Source organism: Rhinopithecus roxellana, chromosome 4, assembly GCF_007565055.1.
Source record: "Rhinopithecus roxellana isolate Shanxi Qingling chromosome 4, ASM756505v1, whole genome shotgun sequence".
NCBI lineage: Eukaryota > Metazoa > Chordata > Mammalia > Primates > Cercopithecidae > Rhinopithecus > Rhinopithecus roxellana.
The window spans coordinates 29,193,155-29,212,784 of NC_044552.1; the positions used below are offsets into that span (position 1 = coordinate 29,193,155).

The 19,630-nt window shown below is 40.8% G+C and overlaps 1 protein-coding gene and 1 pseudogene across 4 annotated transcripts in view; one reads left to right on the forward strand and one right to left on the reverse strand.

Moving 5' to 3' along the window:
* The window catches only part of FKBP5 (FKBP prolyl isomerase 5), a 116,148-nt gene that overhangs the window by 20,582 nt on the left and 75,936 nt on the right, over positions 1-19,630 (reverse strand). For all 4 annotated transcript variants that reach the window (XR_004057007.1, XM_030929658.1, XM_030929659.1 and 1 more), the window contains exon 6: positions 4,596-4,752. Coding sequence is in view for 3 of the 4 variants with exons in the window: in XM_030929658.1 (XP_030785518.1) it covers positions 4,596-4,752 (157 nt within the window). In the remaining variant the exon portion in view is untranslated. The remainder of the gene's footprint in view (positions 1-4,595; positions 4,753-19,630) is intronic.
* On the forward strand, positions 14,464-15,072 carry LOC115897052 (annotated as a pseudogene).

A 19,630-nucleotide genomic window follows, 5' to 3' on the forward strand; every position in this document is an offset into this window, starting at 1 on the left:
CTGGCATTTGCCTTAGACCAGTGGATCTCAACCAGGGTGATTTTAACTCCTCTTCCCTCCAGGAAACCTTTGGCAATGTCCAGAAATATTATGGGTTGTCACAACTATGGGGGTGCTACTGGTGCTGGATGGATATTCTATAATGCACAAGACAGCCCCCTATGACCAAGAATTAGCAAGCCCAAAGTGTCAACAGTGCTGAGGATGAGAAAATCTGCCTTAGAGGAAGGCGGGTGGGGAGTGTGGGGTTGAATGAAGAGAGGCACCAAGTGTCCTATTATTGATGGGATGAAAGAAGACTAAAGAAAAATATTATTTCTACACTCTCTCCCAGGTTAAAATGAAGCGATTCAGTCAAGATACATGTGGCGCACATGATCTTGCAGAGGTGAAAGCCCACGGCAAGATATTCTGGCAGCACCTATCCTGACTTCCATATTACACAGAAAGTTGTCAGCCTGGGTAAAGAAGGAACCAGGGCACTCAACTCATCTGACTGAAAAACAAAACACCACAAGAGGAATCCCAGGACCCAACCAAAAGATAATCTAAACTACAGTAACAAAAGGAATTCAGTGTTAATGCCCTTGAATTAAGTTTCCTCCAGAGATTAGAGATACAAATAATGACTTTTAATGACCATTAAGCCTTAATGTGCATATAAGAAGCACTTGGACTAGGAGCTCTTATCAATCGCTCCATTTTTACAGATAAAGAAACAGAGGCTCAGAGATAAGTGCTTCCTGAGAAGTCACACAAAGAGGCAGTGGTAGAGCCAGGGTTTAAATTCAGACCCTGTGTGTCCCCAGAAAATCAGTTTTTTTTGACTCATACTGCCTCATAACTAGACACTATGGCTCTCAGTAGCCTGTTTTTTTTTTTTTTTTTTTTTTTTTTTGAGACAAGAGTTTCACTCTGTCACCCCAGGCATCGTGCAGTGGTATGATCTCAGCTCACTGCAACCTCTGCCTCCTGGGTTCAAGTGATTCTCCTGCCTCAGCCTCCCAAGGAGCTGGGATTATAAGCATGCGCCCCCATGCCCAGCTAATTTTTGTGTTTTTAGTAGAGACGGGGTTTCACCATGTTGGCCAGGCTGGTCTTGAACCCCTGACCTCAAGTGATCCTCCTGCCTCGGCCTCCCAAAGTGCTGGGATTACAGGTGTGAGCCACCTCGCCCGACCAATAGCCTGTGTTTTTGTTTGGAGTTCATGCATGACAGAAACATAAGGAAAGGAAGGAAAAAAAGTTAAAACTATATACACTTTACCTAAAACAAAAAAGATTTATTAGTCTCAGTATTTAAAACAATACAAAGGGAAGCTATTGTCCCAATGAGGAGAAAGAAAAACGGATTGTCTGGAAATGTTTTATGAATTTCTTACTATGAAGACATTCTAGGCCAGGTGTGGTGGCTCACACCTGTAATCCTAAGCACTTTGGGAGGCTGAGGCTGGAGGACTGCTTGAGCCCAGGAGTTTGAGACCAGCCTGGACAACTTAGTAAGACCCTGTTTCTACAAAATGAAAAAAATTAGCCAGGCAGGGTGGAGCATGCCTGTAGTCTCAGCTACCTGGGAGCTTGAGGTGGGAGGATCCCTTGAGCCCAGGAGTTCGAGGCTACAGATTATGCCACTGTACTCCAGCCTAGGTGACAAGAGTGAGACCCTGTCTCGGGGGGTGGGGGAGGGAAAGAAAGAAAACATTCTTCCCAAGAGTCTATCAGAGTATCAGAGTCAAAGAGAAGGTCAGTCTTGGAAATTTTCTGGAGAATGAAATACAGATAAAACTAAGAGCTATTTGCAGATATTTTCTGCAACAGCCATACTTATAGCAACATTTAGCTGCAATGTTTTATGAAAGTGGGAACCTGAATAAAAGAAGTAAATTCACTACATGCACTGAAAACATGCATAGCATGTAGGGGTTTTCTATACACACACACACAGGGTATGCATAAAAGTACATATATATATACACACACACATATATAGCATGTAGGGGTTTTCTACATATATATGTAGTACTACGTAATGCATATGCAGCAGTCTCGTATTACAGAGAATGCACTTCACATAATTCTTCAACATACCAACCAACACCTTGAACAAAAATAATGTTCCTTTCTAAATATGCTAAACTATTTCCATAAAACACATGAAAAATTTTTATACCTAGAAATTTATGAAAACCTATTGACAACTTTTATGCCTGAAAAGATCTGAAAAATCGATCTTATGTTAAACAGGATTTCCTTTTTCTTGTGGTCCGAGGGTAAAATGGAAGAGAAGACAAGCTGTCACAACAGCAACAAAAGCTCACACACCGCAGGCTCACTTGTGCCCTACATGTGCAGGATTTCATTTAGCTCTCCATAACTTTATGAGGTGGATACTCTCATCCCCATTTACAGAGGGGAAACTGAGGCTTAGGAGGGTTAAGTGCCTTGGCCAAGTGCACAGAGCAGGGTCTAGCCACTAATGAGACAACAAACAGTTTAAATCTGAAAAGAACTGTTTGTGTTAAAAAATATAAAGACAATTTCTATTTTTCTTTGCCATTAAACTTGAGACATCTGTCCCCACAACTGCCTTGTCAGCCAGGCTAAAATGTAATGTATATAAACTGGTTCATATAACATTACATTGTCATAATACATACAGAATTTATCCTAAGGGAGCTTAAATTTTGAAAACATACATTACGCATAAATTCACCTCTCTGAGTTTAGAACTACTGTAATTTTGAAATGCTGATTAAAAATAATCAGATATAGCCTGGCGCAGTGGCTCACACCTGTAATCAATCCCAGCACTTTGGGAGGGTGAGGCAGGCGGATCACTTGAGTCCAGGAGTTGGAGACCAGCCTGGGCAACATGGCAAAACCCTGTCTCCACAAAAAATACAAAAAGTAGCTGGGTGTGGTGGTGCACACCTGTAGTCCCAGCTACTCCAGAGACTGAAGTGGGAGGATCATCTGAGCCCTGGAAGCTGAGGTTGCAGTGAGCCGTGATTGTGCCACTGCACTCCAGCCTGGGCGACAGAGTGAGATCCTGTTACAAAAAAAAAAAAAAAGTAATTAGAGATTATTTGGATATGGAAGAGATAGCTTTTTCTATGCTCTATCTGAATTTTAAGAAGTATCTCCTAGAAACAGAATTAGTTTTACCTAAGAATAAACTACAAATATAAAGTAAATGTTAATATAAATAAGACACATTGAAGTGGCGGCTATAGTTAGTGGAAAGAGGAACCAGGTAGAGAAAAAGAAGGCATTATACAAAGGGTGCCTCAGTGAGGGCTATAAAGAGTTCAAGGTAGAGCATTTTGGAAGGATTTTCAAGTGGTAGTTGCATGGCTAAAACATCACCTCAAAAATATGATTATGGGCTGGGTGTGGTAGCACTTTGGGAGTGCTGGCCTCCCAGCACTTTGGGAGGCCGAGGTGGGAAGATCACTTGAAGTCAGGTGTTCGAGACCAGCCTGGCCAACATAGTGAAACCCTGTCTCTACTAAAAATACAAAAATTAGACAGGCATGGTGGCGAGTGCCTGTAATCTTCAGCCTCAGCTACTCGGGAGGCTGAGGCAGGACAATTACTTGAACCCGGAGGTAGAGGTTGCAGTGAGCCAAGATCATGCCACTACACTCTAGCCTGGGTGGCAAAGCAAGACTCCATCTCAAAATATATATATATATATATATATGATTATGGATCAAGTGCTGGGGCAAAGGTAAACTGCCGTTGGATTACTACAGAGTCTACAAAATGACACCACCAAAGGCATAACATCACCTACTGGCAAGTGCAGGTCATCAAGATTCTCAGTAACTCAGAATCCCACTGTCTGAAATCCATGGAGCCAGGGGCAGGATACACTAGATAAGCAGATGCACTCTCATGCAGACAAAATCAAAACACCCTGGGTTCTCTCAGGGGTCTGTTTCTCAAGACAGAAGGGTTGGATTCATGGTATAATTTTAGATCTAAAAATAATACTAAACATGTTTTCATAAGAGAGACTGTCAGTGTCTGATGGTTCTAAGCTTGGAAGTGCTAATGGATATCCTTATGATGGGAAAAATCTAGGCAAAAAATGAGTCATCTCCGTTGTCTTTAGATCCAGGAAGAATGTGCTTTTTTTTTTTTTTTCCAGGGACTCTGTATAAGACCAAGTGACACAAGTTCAAGTGGTAGTAAATCATCCAAATGCTTCTTTGACTCCCAACCCCCATATTTTCCTGCCTCCTGCCTAATTTAGAGAAAAGGGAAGAGGGGGTGAGAGAACCACATATGAGAAGGGTCCATAACTGCCTGTCTTGGCAATAATGCAGACAAAACAAATCATCACAAAAGCAAAAAGTGCCTGTAAGTCCTATTCTGAACATATATCAATCAAGTAAACATGCTCACAAACCTCTATGATATTGTAAGGTCCATTAATTTATGTGATGACTAACTGCAGCCTGATTTAATTGTTTCCGTTGTTGGATTAACTTCACTGAAAATGCCAAAACACTGAATGAAAAATTTTGCAAGCATATTCCTGTCCTTTAGGTGACTTCCTAAACTGTGTTCCAAACTGGTATGCTGCTTACCTTGGTCCAAGATATAAAATACACTGTTCTTCCCGCTGCATTTTCTCCAGAGCTTTGTCAATTCCAATTGGAATGTCGTGGTCTTCTCCTTCACCCACAGTGAATGCCACATCTCTGCAGTCAAACATCCTTTCACCACAGCGGCCTTCCAGGTGGACTGAGGGCAAGGGGACAGAAGTCAACAGAGCTGCTTCTTAGGACTGGCTAATTCAGTGATGTGATAAATGAGTGGCCGACAATGTAGCAAATACCATTTCCCCTTTCTCATTTCATCGAGAGACACACACAGTATGTCTTGGTGAAGCTTAGTCTACCCAGTCTGAAAGTTTAGGAGCAACCATATTTCTGTTTTGGGTTAAACTTGTAATTACTGATATTTGTATCAATAAGACAGTTTAGCAGGTAACAAACCAGAAACATAGATTTATTCTAAGCCTACTATGTGACAGAAGTTTCCTCACCTATAATACAACGTCAAGACATGCTGGATTATTTAATAGTTATCAAATGCCACAAATTTAATATCAAATATATAATGGCTTAAACACCTATAACTGCATCTTGACTTCAGATGCCAAAAAACCAAACTAAATGGCTATTTCTCCAATGATATACAAAGGTTAAATGAATAAGATGCTCCTTCTTCTTTAAGAGTCCTAATCTCATTCACAAATATATCTGAATAAAAATGGTAAATCCAAAGATAGCAACATCAATAACTATCTTAGCTATATCCTTTACTGGAAATAATAAATGTAAAGTGTGAAAGAATCAATAGTCTACTATAACTTCACAAATCAAATTACTTAATAACCTCCCCTGAAATGTTAGGAAGCCAATTTTGGGAGGCCTAATTTCTTGTTCCACCCCAATTTACTAAGCTCATTACCAGGGTAATTTCATATTAAAATAAGAGGCTTTTTATCTTATTTTAAGACAAAATAGGAAAAATGCATACAGATATCTATTTTTTCTTGATCAGTTAAACTCTTTTTTGAGACAAGAGTCTTGCTCTGTCTCACCCAGGCTGGAGTGCAGTGGCACAATATTGGCTCACTGCAGCCTCCACCTCCTGGGTTCAAGCAATTCTCTTGTCTCAGCCTCTGAAGTAGCTGGGATTACAGGTGTGAGCCACCACACCCGGTTAATTTCGTATTTTTAGTAGAGACAGGGTTTCACCACGTTGCCCAGGCTGGTCTCGAACTCCTGACCTCAGGTGATCCACCCGCCTCAGCCTCCCAAAGTGATGGGATTTCAGGCATAAGCCACCATGTCTGGCCTAGACTCTTTATTTCTAGGAAAAACAATACTCTGAAACTTTACAACTACTTTTAATATTAAGGGTATTTATTCTTTCTATTTAAGTTTTTGATGTAATAAGAAAAATGGATGGCTGGTAATATAGCATAACAGTCACCAAGCAATATGATAATTTGGATTTCATAAGAAAATCCTGACTAGGCGCGGTGCCTCACACCTGTAATCCCAGCACTTTGGGAGGCCGAGGCGGGCAAATCACCTGAGGTCAGGAGTTTGAGACTAGCCTGGCCAACATGGCAAAACCCCATCTTTACTAAAAATATAAAAAATAGCCAGGTGTGGTGGCACGTGCCTGTAATCCCAGCTACTGGGGAGGCTGAGGCACGAGAATCACTTGAGCCTGGGAGGCGGAAGTTGCAGTGAGCCGAGATCATGCTACTGCACTCCAGCCTCCAGCCTCCAGCCTCCAGCCTGGGCAACACAGGGAAACTCTGTCTCAAAAAAAAAAAAAAAAAAAAAGAAAATCCTTTATTTCTACTTCTGTAATATAACAGCCTATATTCAAAATTAGAGATTTCCTAAAATGCTTCTAACACTGGCTGATCTACTTTAGATCAACGACTTGTAGAGAGACTAAAAATCACTCGTTCTGTTATACTCATTTCATGCCCAATAAGACAACTATTACCTCCCAAATAAAAATTCAAATCTAACTCATTCTACTTTTGAACTACATGATCTCAATGAAGCTCTAAAATTCTATAATTCTATGACCTGGTAATATCACTCTCAATATCAATATAGCCCAGAAACCAGCTTCAAATCGAATTCCTGCAGTTAATCATTTAATTGAATTACCTCTAGCCCAGGCCTGAGAAATGAGAAAAACTGAAAAATGAACAGGAATGGTGTAGACACTAGGTGCCAGAATGTCCGCAGGACATTTATGCTCTAAAGCTTTCTACCCTTTTCTTCTCTTTTTTCTTTTGATTTGCTAAATCTTCTCTGTATTGTTCCAAATGTGTGCTGCCGAAGTGAGTGCTCACTGTCCTTTTTTAACTCACCAGTATTAACACCATCTTGACGTGTTTCCCTTGCAGACACAGAATGGGGTCTAGGAAACTTGGGCCAAACTAGAAAGGGCCTAACTCTTGAGTCAGCTCCTCCAAACAAGGGCTAGAGCTGGAGTGTCTGGGTAGAGCTGGCATACAGCATTTTAGTTTATGTCCCACAGTCATGAATGCTGATAATTCCTTTTGTTATACTTACTTTTAGAATGCTCTAGATAAAATTAACTTGTGGCAAATTGAAAGTTCATTCTGGATTGGAAAACATTTAAAAAATAAATTCAACTTTAAAATTTTCAAATACAGTCATGCTTCACTTAAGGATGGGGATACATTCTGAGAGATGTGTCATCAGGTATTCTCATCGTTGTGGGAACATCTTAGAATATTCTTACACAAATCAAGATGTAGCAGCCTACTATAACCTAGGCTAAGTGGTGTAGCATATTGCTCCTAGGCTACAAATCGGTATAGCATGTTACTGTACTGAATATGGTAGGTAACTGTAACACGATGGTAAGTACTTGCGTATCTAAACATTGAGAAGATAGAGTAAAAATAAGGAATTATAATTTCATAGGACCACTGTCCGATGTGCAATCTGCTGTTAAACAAAATGTTATGCAGCATATGACTGTACATGCATACTAGAGAGGTTCTACAGGGAGTCTGAAGCTTAAGATATTTTTACTCAATTTGTTGAGGGTGGTGACACACCCCTATAAGTCCCAGCTACTCAGGAGGCTGAGGTGGGAGGACTGCTTGAACCTAGGAGTTCAAGGCTGCAGTGAGTTGTTATTGCGGCACTGCAGTCCAGCCTGGGTGACAGAGTGAGACCCTGTCTCCATTAAAAAAAAAAAAAAAAAAGATATTTTTACTGAAGTAAAAATTGATGTTTCTAAAGAGGTTATGAGTTCTAAATATTTAAAACTCTGCCCAAGAAATTTAGACTAATAACGTTTTTCATAAAAAAAAAAAAAAGATTTGCTGAGCAAAGTAAATTTCAGCTCATGTATTGTGGAATGTCTCAAGCATAGAGATTTATTGTCCTAGTAGCTCACAACTTAGTTAACAAACAGATTTTTTTCGTCTGAAGTTTATTGTTGGAAGTATCATCTTCCTCCCTTAAGGAGAGTACATTTAGTGGGGGAGGAAATTATCAGTACATTTGTTGTGGCTTTTGGTTGATCGAGTTTGAATGTTTTCAAAACAGGAAATCCAGAGACTCTGCAAGGATTCCTGCCTGTGCGTTAGTTTCCCAGGCTGTTTTTCAGCTTGATGTATGTACTTGATATTAAAATGATATAAGCAATCTCAGAAGTTCTCTTTAGATGTGATAACCCATCATTAGTGAGGGAAAAAGACTGGCTACTAATAAACATGTTGGGAAAGATAAATGAAGTAACCGTGCCAAAAAAAAAAAGTCAAACTGTAACAAAGGCATAATTAAGAAAGCAAAACATTCATTGTAGCTCGTCTTTCTCAGAGAGACAATAAATGACAGAACTAGTGTCTGATGCTGTAATAGGACAGTAAACATTTGTGGTAGCTCTTATAAATATTTTCTACTTTACATGTGGACTAATCTTTTTTTTTTTCCTGGTAAATCTAACCCTTCAAAATTGGACCCTGTAGTACTATAAAATCTTAAATGGATACACATCCAGACACATACACCCCAGTTTATATAAAAAAAACCAAAACCATCACTTTGTAATACTGACAATATTCGGAATGTCAGAGTAAAAGGAGGTATCACAGCCTCATGGTGAATACAGCCCATTGATTCTCTACATGTACAAGGGCATTGCTGGGTTAACTGGTTTCTAAACTTGGAACACTGATGTGACAAGTTCTACAAGACTGCTGACAAGAACTCACATACTACTTGGAGCCACCAAAGACTGCTGATTGCCACAGTAGGGGCCCCGCTTGCGGTAACAGATGCAGATGTGCCTAGTTCCTATAGCTCCATTTATTCTTTTTAATGTTATCTTTAAAATTGCTACCAAAAAAGCCAAAACAAAACAAAAACCATGGCAGCTCTGGCTGTGGAAGACCTGTGGTTGCTTTTTGACCTGGCATCTTTTAGTGCAAATACTAACTTAATAAATATTTAATAATAACCATCATGACTCACTGGGAGTGCAGCCTCTAGGGCTCAGGAGGTCTGTTGCTAATCCCAACCAGCATGATTTACGGGAAGTAAATCATCTATGACGTGCCCAAAGAGAATAAAAGTACATACAGGATGCTTCTACTTAGGGCTTTTTTGGTAGAGAAAGAAATAAACAAGTTAAAAAGAGACAACATTTTTTTCTTGACTTAAAGACTATGTAACTTAAAAGGGGAGGGAGGTCCTCCAAATCCCCACAAACTCAAACCAAACCAAATTACCCAAGCTTAGCTGCGCAATCGGAGTGTAACCACATCAAGCGAGCTGCAAAACATCACTTAAACTGGAGCTCTGACTTATTGTTCTCTTACTGCCCTAGAGCAATTTTGTTTTGAAGAGCACAGAACACCCTGTTCTGAATGTGGCTGGCACATGAACTCGATGTGCTGACAGCAATTTGTACTCCGATTAAAATAGGGGGGAAAAAAGGAAAGAGAGTGCACAGCAGTAACAAAAATGAAATGCAAGAACCCCTAAACCATGCAATTTGTATTTTAGGAAGCAAAACTGAGAAAGAGGCTCCATAACTTAAAAAACAAAAAAACAAAAAGCTGTAAATGCTCCAGCCTAAAGATATTAGCTCTGGTAAGTGTCTATTTTCCCTTTTCTAATTATAGTAGTTGGTGTCTGATAGCTTTGCACTCATTCTCAAAACAATTACTGGGTCATGGGGATCTGAATGGGAATATTGTAATGGCATTACTACTAGACAAGACTGGTTATGTGGCCAGAGAAAACCAGGTTGTGACAGGTTACTCCCACTGAGCAAAGGTTTTCTCTGTTGGTTAATTCATGCCAAGTGAGCTTCTCTCTGCCTGTGTCTCCTGCCTAATAGAGCATGGTATCCAAGAGAGTAGGATCTTAATAACCCCCTAAAAAAGCAAGCAGAGATGGCTTTCTAAAAGCAGGAGAACAAGAGAAACGCTTCCATCATGCATGGTGGTCAGATTTCCCCTAAACTGTCCCCCTTCCTCCTCTGCACTGTTTTGTATTACTTAGGATGAACACACACCACTGTAAGATTGCTTCCGGAACTGACGGACAGATGCTAGATGCTAACAGGCATGGAACTTGGCTCCTGGAACTGGGTAACATTTATGCAAATGATTTCTTTTCCTTAGTCTAAACAAGAAGTACACATCTGGCAACAAATTCTCCATGAACACCAGCCCTTACCAGTCGTCCATTCACACCACTATAGCACTTGCGTTAGACCTGGATTCCAGTTCCATTCTGGCACTTCGATTATGACTTTGGGCAAAGTAATTAAAGTGATTTGAACCTCAGTTTCTTCATTGATAGAATGTGCATAATATACTAGCTAAATGATAATTGTGGAGAGGATTAAATTAGATACTGAATTAGAGCTTTTAATCTAGCACCTGATATTCATTCATTCATTCATTCATTCATTCATTCATTCATTCATTCATATGTTAGGGTGTCTATCATGTGAAAACGCTGTTGTAAAGTGTGGATATACAAAGATGAACTAAATGAATGTTAGCTATAATTATTTTCCTCCACCTAGTGGTAAATTATACCAGATTAAACATGTTTGAGAGCTCTGTGTAAGAAAACATTTAATGGCTTAACACAGAAAGCTGTCAAAGTATGAATAAAATTCTTAGTAAGCAAAGGCAGTATCTTGTACTTCTTTTGTGCCTCACAGTACCCAGCACAGAGTTCAGGGCCAGCAAGTAAATATTTATTTAGTGACTAATCTTAAAATAGGGCATTAAGGACAGGGTGGTAATTTTCACTAATTTATACAAATTTTCCTTTTTGAATCTATTAGTATTCCTATTTTAATAAATTCTAGGAAGCTATACAAATTCCATATTGACATGGAACCTTTGTTTTTTAATACTATTCTAAAATAAATGACCAACTGGCTGGAATTTTTTTTTTTTTTTTGTAACAACAGCCCCAGCAGCAGCAACAAAAGACTGTTTTCTTTCTTTTTTTGAGACAGAGTCTTGTTCTGTTGCCCAGACTGGAGTGTAGTGGTGTGATCTTGCCTCACTACAACCTCAACTTACTGCAACCTCTGCCTCCTGAGTTCAAGGAATTCTCATTCAGACTCCCGAGTAGCTGGGACCACCATGCCCAGCTAATTTTTGTGTTTTTAGTAGAGACAGGGTTTCGCCATGTTGGCCAGGCTGGTCTTGAACTTCTGACCTCATGTGATCCTCCTGCCTCGGCCTCCCAAAGTGCTGGGATTACAGGTGTGAGCCACTGTGCCCGGCCTCTTTATTTTTTTGTTTTGAGTTGGGGGTCTCACTCTGTTGCCCAGCCTGGAGTGCAGTGGTGTGATCATGGCTCATTGCAGCCTCACACTTGTAGACTCAAGCTATTCTCTTTCCTCAGCCTCCCTAGTAGCTGGGACTATAGGCACACACCACCATGCCTGGCTATTTTGTTGTTGTTGTTGTTAAGAATGGGGTCTCACCATATTGCCAGGCTGGTCTCGTACTCCTGGCCTCAAGCAATCCTCCCACCTTGGCTTCCCGAAGTGTTGGGATTACAAGTGTGAGCCACCATGGCTGGCCAGAAAGACTTATTTTCTACTATGATTTTATTCTACCTGAAGACTTGAAGATACCTTTTTGGAAGAAAGAAATTATATAAATCCAAAATATTTGAAAGAATGAACACTGGCCACTTTAGACCAAGTACCGTTATTACATTATTTTGTGAAAACATATAATAAAGTGGTTCCAAGAATTTGCTCTCTATTCCTGGACTTATATCCCAGGACATTCATAAATACTTCAAAAGCATATGAAAAACAAAAACGTAAAGTCTCACAGCTCCATCAGATCTCAATATGGGCAGATGTAATCTTTCCTCTATTTTCAATTTTTGGTACATTTTTGGTGTTTCATTTATAAAGAACACGTAGCTAGACATTGTTGTTGTTCTCACTTTATAAGACCTTTTGCCTTTAATAGGTGACTTTATCCCATTCATATTTTTTGTAATCACTGACATGAGTGGTTTTATTCTTGTCTTAGGTTTTCTACACAATGTTTTTTCTTTTTTTTTTTTTTTTTTTTTGAGACAGAGTCTCGCTCTGTCACCCAGGCTGGAGTGCAGTGGCACGATCTCAGCTCACTACAACCTCTGCCTCCCAGGTTCACATCATTCTCCTGCCTCAGCCTCCCGAGTAGCTGGGACTACAGGCGCCCGCCACCACGCCCAGCTAATTTTTTGTATTTTTAGTAGAGACGGGGTTTCACCATGTTAGCCAGGATGGTCTCAATCTCCTGACCTCATGATCTGCCTGCCTTGGCCTCCCAAAGTGCTGGGATTATAGGCCTGAGCCACCACACCCGGCCAGTGTTTTCTCATTTTTTTAAAACAACTTTCGCTCAATTGATGAAGTTTTCCTTGTTCCTCTATTTCCCCACTCTACATGGAGTGGTTTGGAAATTCTACATGCTATTCTTACTAGTACTTTCCATTAAAGTCTGAACAAATCATTTAAAGATATATATATATATATATACACACACATATATTTATCAATGTTCAGAATCAATCAGCATAAAGCATTCAATAAAATCCAACATCCCTTCATTATAAAAAAAACCCTCAATAAACTAAGCATCAAAGGAACATACTTCAAAATAGTAAGAGCCGCCTATGACAATATCTTTTTTTTTTTTTTTTTTTTTTGAGACAAGGTCTTATTCCATTGCCCAGGCTGGAGTGCAGTGGTGCAACCATAACTCACCGAAGCCTCTATCACCCATGCTCAAGTGATCCTCCTGCATCAGCCTCCCAAGTAAGCTGGGACTACAGGGGCATGCCACTATGTGCGGCTAATTTTTTTTATTTTTTGTAGAGACAAGGTTTCACTATGCTGCCCAGGCTCGTCTTGAACTTCTAGGCTCATGCAATCCTCCTGCCTCGGTCCTCCAAAGTCCTGGGATTACAGGTGTGAACCACCGCACTGAGCTGTCAATATCATACCGAACGGGCAAAAGTTGGAAGCATTCCACCTAAGAACTGGAACAAAAAAAGGGTGTCCACTCTTACAACTCCTATTCGGCATGGTACTGAGCCACAGCAATTGGTATACGGCAAGTCCTAGCCTGAGCAATCAGGCAAGAGAAAGAAATAAAAGGCATCCAAATAGGAAACCAGACCCTCTACCTCTCACCATATATAAAAACAAACTCAAGACGGATTAAAGGCTTAAATGTAAGGCTTCAAACTATATAAATCCCAGAAGAAAACCTAGAAAATACTCTTCCGGACATTGCCTGGGCAAAGAATTTATGACTAAGTCCCCAAAATCAAATGCAACAAAAAAAACCTGACAGTTGGGACCTAATTAAACTAAAGAGCTTCAGCACAGCAAAATAAACTACCAACAAAGCACACGGACAAACTACAGAATGGGAGAAAACATTTGCATATTATGCATCTGACAAAGGACTAATATCCAGAATCTATAAAGAACTTAAATCAACAAGAAAAAAATAAATAGCCCCATTAAAAAGTAGGCAAAAGACACGAAGCAGCAGTCAACGAACATGGAAAAAATGCTCAACATCACTAATCATCAGAGAAATGCACATCAAAACCATAACGAGATACCATCTCACACCTGAGTCAGAATGACTATTATTAAAAAATCAAAAAATAACAGATGTTGGCAAGGTTGTGGAGAAAAGGGAATGCTTAAACACTGTTGATGAGAATGGAAATCTGTTCAACTCCTGTGGAAAGCAGTTTGGAAATTTCTCAAAGAACTAAAAATCAAACTACCATTTGACCCAGCAATCCATTACTGGGTATACAACCAAAGGAAAAGAAATCGTTCCATCAGAAAGAGAGCTGGCATTTGCACTGACATGTTTACTGCAGCATTGTGTGTGTGTGTGTGTGTTTGAGACCGAGTTTCACTCTGTTGCCCAGGCTGGAGTGCAGTGGCACGATCTTAGCTCACTACAACCTCCACCTCCCAGGTTCAAGCAATTCTCCTGCCTAAGCCTCCCAAGTAGCTGGGACTACAGGTGCCCGCCACCACGCCTGGCTAATTTTTGTATTTTTAGTAGAGGCAGGGTTTCACCATATTGGCCAGGCTGGTCTTAAACTCCTGACCTCAAATGATCCACCTACCTCGGCCTCCCAAAGTGCTAGGATTACAGGCATGAGCCACCGCATCCAGCTTGTTTTGTTTTGAGATAGGGTTTAGCTTTATTGTCCAGGTTAGAGTGCAGTGGTATAAATGTGACTCAAATGATCCTCCCACTACAGCCTCCTGAGTAGCCGGCACTACAGGCATGCACCACCATGCCTGGCTTTTTTTTTTTTTTTTCTGTAGAAATGGGGTCTTACTACGTTGCCCAGTTTGGTCTCAAACTCCTGGGCTCAAGTGATCTTTCCACCTTGGCCTCCCAAAGTGCTGGGATTACAGGCATGAGCCACCATGTCCAGCATAGCACTTACTCTTAAGTACAGTTATATTCTTAGTAGCAAAGACACAGAATCAACCTAGGTGTCCATCTACGGTGGATTGGATAAATAAAATGTGGGCTTCCTTCCACTATGGCCACCATTGGAGAGCAGCAGCCATGGCTCTGTGCTACCCTATGGCCGTGGGCTTCAATAAGGGCCACAAGGTGACAAGAACGTGAGGAAGCCCAGGCACAGCCGCCCTGGCAGGCACCTTACCAAATACACCAAGTTCGTGCAGGATATGATCTGAGAGGTGTGTGGCTTCACCCCATAGGAGCCGTGCACCATGGAGTTACTGAAGGTCTCCAAGGACAAATGGGCCCTCAAGTTCATCAAGACAAGGGTGGGGATGCACATCCACACCAAGAGGAAGCGGGAGGAACTGAGCAATGTCCTGGCCACCGTGACAAAAGCCACTGCCAAGAAGGACAGAGCACTCTGCCCTGCCCTCTCTCCAAAGTAAAGAATAGCTTGACAGACTTGAAAGAAAAAAAAAAAAAAAGAAAGAAAATGTGGTACATATACACCATGAAATACTATGCAGCCATAAAAAAGAATGAAAGGATGTCCCCTGCAGCAACACAGATGCAGCTGGAGGCCACTATCCTAACTGAATTAACACGAAACAGAAAACCAAATACTGCCTGTTCTCACTTATAAGTAGGAGCTAAACTCTGAGTACACACAGACATAAAGATGGAGACAAGAGACACTGGGGACTCCAAAAGCGAAAAAGGATGGAGGGGTAGGTACAAGGGCTATATTCTGTGTTCACTATCTGGATGATGGGTTCAATAGAAGCCCAAACCTCAGCATTATAGACAATATATCCATGTAACAAACTGGCACATGTCTCCCCTGAATCTTAAAAATAAAATAAAATAAAATAAAAGAATCAGCATAATCTCCCCTGGAACAAGAAATTAAGACAGCTGGTTGTGGTAGTACACTAGCTTGTAATCTCAACTACTTGGGAGGCTGCAGCAGGTGGATCGCTTAAGCCCTGGAGTTCAAGACCAGCTTGAGCAACATAGCAAGACCAAGTCTCTAGAAGGATAAAAAAAAGTTAGCTGGGTGTGCACCTGCAGTCCCAGCTACTCCGGTGGCTGAGGTGGGAGGACGGCTTGAGGGCAGGACGTTGAGCTGCAACGAGCCACAACTGTGCCACTGCATGCTAGCCTGGACGACAGAGCAAGACCTCATTTCCAAAAAAAAATTTTTTTTTTTTTTGAGACAGTCTTGCTCTGTCGCCCAGGCTGGAGCGCAGGGGCATGATCTCAGCTCACTGCGAGCTCTGCCTCCCGGGTTCACGCCATTCTCCTGCCTCAGCCTCCCAAGTAGCTGGGACTACAGGTGCCCCCACCACGCCCGGCTAATTTTTTGTATTTTTAGTAGAGATGGGATTTCGCCGTGTTAGCCAGGATGGTCTTGATCTCCTGACCTCATGACTCGCCTGCTTCAGCCTCCCAAAGTGTTAGGATTACAGGCGTGAGGCACTGCGCCTGGCCAAAAAATGTTTTAAAAAATAAAATAATCTTAGACAATTTTGCCTTCCCCTCTTCATTTCCTACCCTCACCACCTTTTGTTAAAATAACCCAGAATCCAGACTGTTATTGTTTTATTATTATTATTTTGAGACAGAGTCTCCCTCTGTCACCCAGGCAGTGGTATAATCTTGGCTCACTGCCACCTCTGTCTCCTGGGTTCAAGTGATTCTCCTGCCTCAGCCTCTTGAGTAGCTGAGATTACAGGCATGTGCCATCATACCTTGCTAAATTTTGTATTTTTAGTAGAGATGGGGTTTTGTCATATTGGCCAGGCTGGTCTCGAACTCCCAGCCTCAAGTGATGCACCCACCCCGCCCTCCCAAAGTGTGGGGATTACGGGTGTGGGCCACTGTGCCCAGTCCAGACTGTTTCATTATTAATATTACTTTTAACATTACAGCTCTACTGCTTCAGAGATCTTTCAGGACAAATGTATCTGATATGGGAATTACTTTTTTTTTCTCGCTACTGTTTCTTATGCCTTGAGTTGTTGCTTCTTATTTTTTTGTTTGTTTTGGTACATCTCACAGTATTTTTTTCAAAAATAAGAGTCTGCAAATTCCAAAAAGTTAATTTTGTTCTCGTACATAAATGATAGTTTGGCTGAGTATGGAATTCTAGGTTCAAAATACATATAGCTATAGACAATGATCAAAAGCATTGTCTTTGGTGTAATGAGTAAGATTCTTATTCCTTTGCACATAGCTTGTTCTTTCTTGGAAGAGTTCAGAATTTTCTTGTAAGCTACAGAATTCAGAAATTTCACCAGGATGTATCTGGGTGAAAAATCACTCCTTCCTCCTGGGTACCACTATCAACTGGCCCTTTCAATCTTAAGACTGTTTTTCTTTCATCGCCTATAGGAAATTTTCTATTAGATGTTTGATTAGATGCATATTACCTCTCCTGGATTTATTATCCATATCTTCTAATTTCTTTTTCACTATTCATCCCTCTTTTTTCCTGTGTTCTGAGAAACCCTTGGCTGTCTTTCAGATCACCAGATTTCAGGGACTGTCCATTTTGCTCTTCAACCCTTCCTCTGAGTTTCAGTTTTGATTAATCATGCTCTAATTTCCAGAAACTTTCTTGTCCTCCCTTTCCTTTTTCAGGGAAGTTGGCTTTTTTACTTGTGAATTTGATGTCCTGTTAACAATTTCTGAAGACAATAATTAGTATTTTTAAAGTTCTCTTCTTCTGTTAGTCCACTTTAGTGGTGCTTTTTTTTCATGAGATTTGCTGATGATTCTTTGTTGTCTGGCTGTATTATAAAGGAAGGATTTGGGATGATCAAATGACTATAGTTAGCTGGCACCATTTTTCTAAGCAATTAGATATGTTTCCATGGCAGGCCTTTCTGCAAAAGGATGGGCTGATTGAGGAGATCTACGGGTGAAGATTTCACAAATATTTATTAAGCATTTACTATGAGCTGGGCATGACGGCACAGGAAAGTTGACTTCAGGAGCAGAACACTTTAGCATTATTTACTATGAAAAGCTGTCTTTTCACTTTTTTCCCCTTTAAATTTGTTTTAAAAGCTCAAAAAAGGCCGGGCGTGGTGGCTCACGCCTGTAATCCCAGCACTTTGGGAGGCCAAGGCAGGTGGATCACAAGGTCAGGAGATCGAGTCCATCCTGGCAAACGTGGCAAAACCCTGTCTCTACTAAAAATACAAAAAAATTAGCCAGACGTGGTGGCAGGCATCTGTAGTCCCAGCTACTCGGGAGGCTGAGGCAGGAGAATGGCATGAACCCAGGAGGCGCAGCTTGCAGTGAGCTGAGATCGTGCCACTGCACTACAGCCTGAGTGACAGAGTGAGACTCTGTCTCAAAAAAAACAAAAAGGTTTCAAAAACTACATTCATTTTCCCTAGTCTAAGTCCTAACACTTGGAGTCTTTTGAGGCACATTTGATTTTATTATTTATTTTTAAATGTATTTTATTATTTTTCTATTTTATTTTAGAACCTGGTCTTACTGGTTTTAGCTTGGGAGAAAAAGTCACAGCCAGACCCTAGTCTAGTAGTTTTCAGTCCTTGCCTGCAAACTAATCTGGGAGTTAAAAAAAAAAAAAAAAAATACTTGTGCCTAGAGTTCCATCTTCTGAGATTTGAGATTCTTATTTAACTGGTCTAGGTGTCAGAATTTTTAAAAGCTCCCTAGGTAATTCTAAATTCAGGAAAAGTTGAGAACTACTGCACTGGAGGTTTACTGGCCCCGCTGTTCCATCTTGTTTTATAACAACCCTGATGACTGCTGCACAGCCTGCTTGGGCTGCCTCATACCAGCTAACTATGAGCTTGGAGTTCTGCCTAAGCCTGTTGAGAGGAACAGTATGTACCTCTGCATAAGTCCTCTTTACACCTGTCTTGGGTTGGATTTGATGAGACTAGTTTCCATTGGTCCAACTCCATCAACTTTACATATTCCAGAAATTCTCCATAATTTCTGATCCACTGTTACATTCCTCCCCTTTCCAGCACTATTATTGATTTCTTCTTCTTCTTTTGAAAATCTTTGCTCCCTCCATCTATCGTTTCAGTGAGATTTGGAGAGGGAAAGGAGGTATGCCAACAACTGGAACCTGTAGAACACTCTGTTGAAAATTTCACATTTAAAAATACTGCTGACTATCTGCATTCTTTGCATTCAAATGTGGCTGAAAGTACTGAGAGGCAAGAGAACCACATACAGCCAGCATTTTGATGGGCCTCTTCCAACCACTAAAGTTGACAAATCAGACGATGTGAGAGACTGGGGGATGGGGAAGAGTAATTGGTAACTATTTAGAACCTTATGTAAGTCAGATTTGATTTTCTAAGAACGCAAAGCTTAAAAGTAGCAATGTAGCCATGACTTGCAATTAAACTTAAGTATAAGGACTGAAGTATCAGTCATCATAATCATATCAATTAGAGTACTTTAGAACACAGTAACTTTTTAAATGAAAGGAAAACTTTGAATAAAAATTAAAAGATGGTCATCTTAACTGACATAAGAAAAAGTGGGACAGATTCTAGAAACTGATTTGCAACCATTAGGATCCTCATATAAAGAGTAAAAATCAAAATTTCTTTGAGAAAGAATAAATCCCATCAAACTAACCTAAGTTATCTCCTCCATACACAGACGAATCATGAAAAGGAAGTTTACAATTCAGAAAAGCCTTTTTGAGTCCATAATGTTATTCTTCCCCCAGAACCTAGAGAAATATAAGTTAGATAACATTACTATTAAGATATATGATTGGCCGGGCGCGGTGGCTCAAGCCTGTAATCCCAGCACTTTGGGAGGCCGAGACGGGCGGATCACAACGTCAGGAGATCGAGACCATCCTGGCTAACACGGTGAAACCCCGTCTCTACTAAAAAATACAAAAAAAAACCCAACCGGGCGAGGTGGCGGGCGCCTGTACTTCCAGCTACTCGGGAGGCTGAGGCAGGAAAATGGCATAAACCCGGGAGGCAGAGCTTGCAGTGAGCCAAGATCGCGCCACTGCACTCCAGCCTG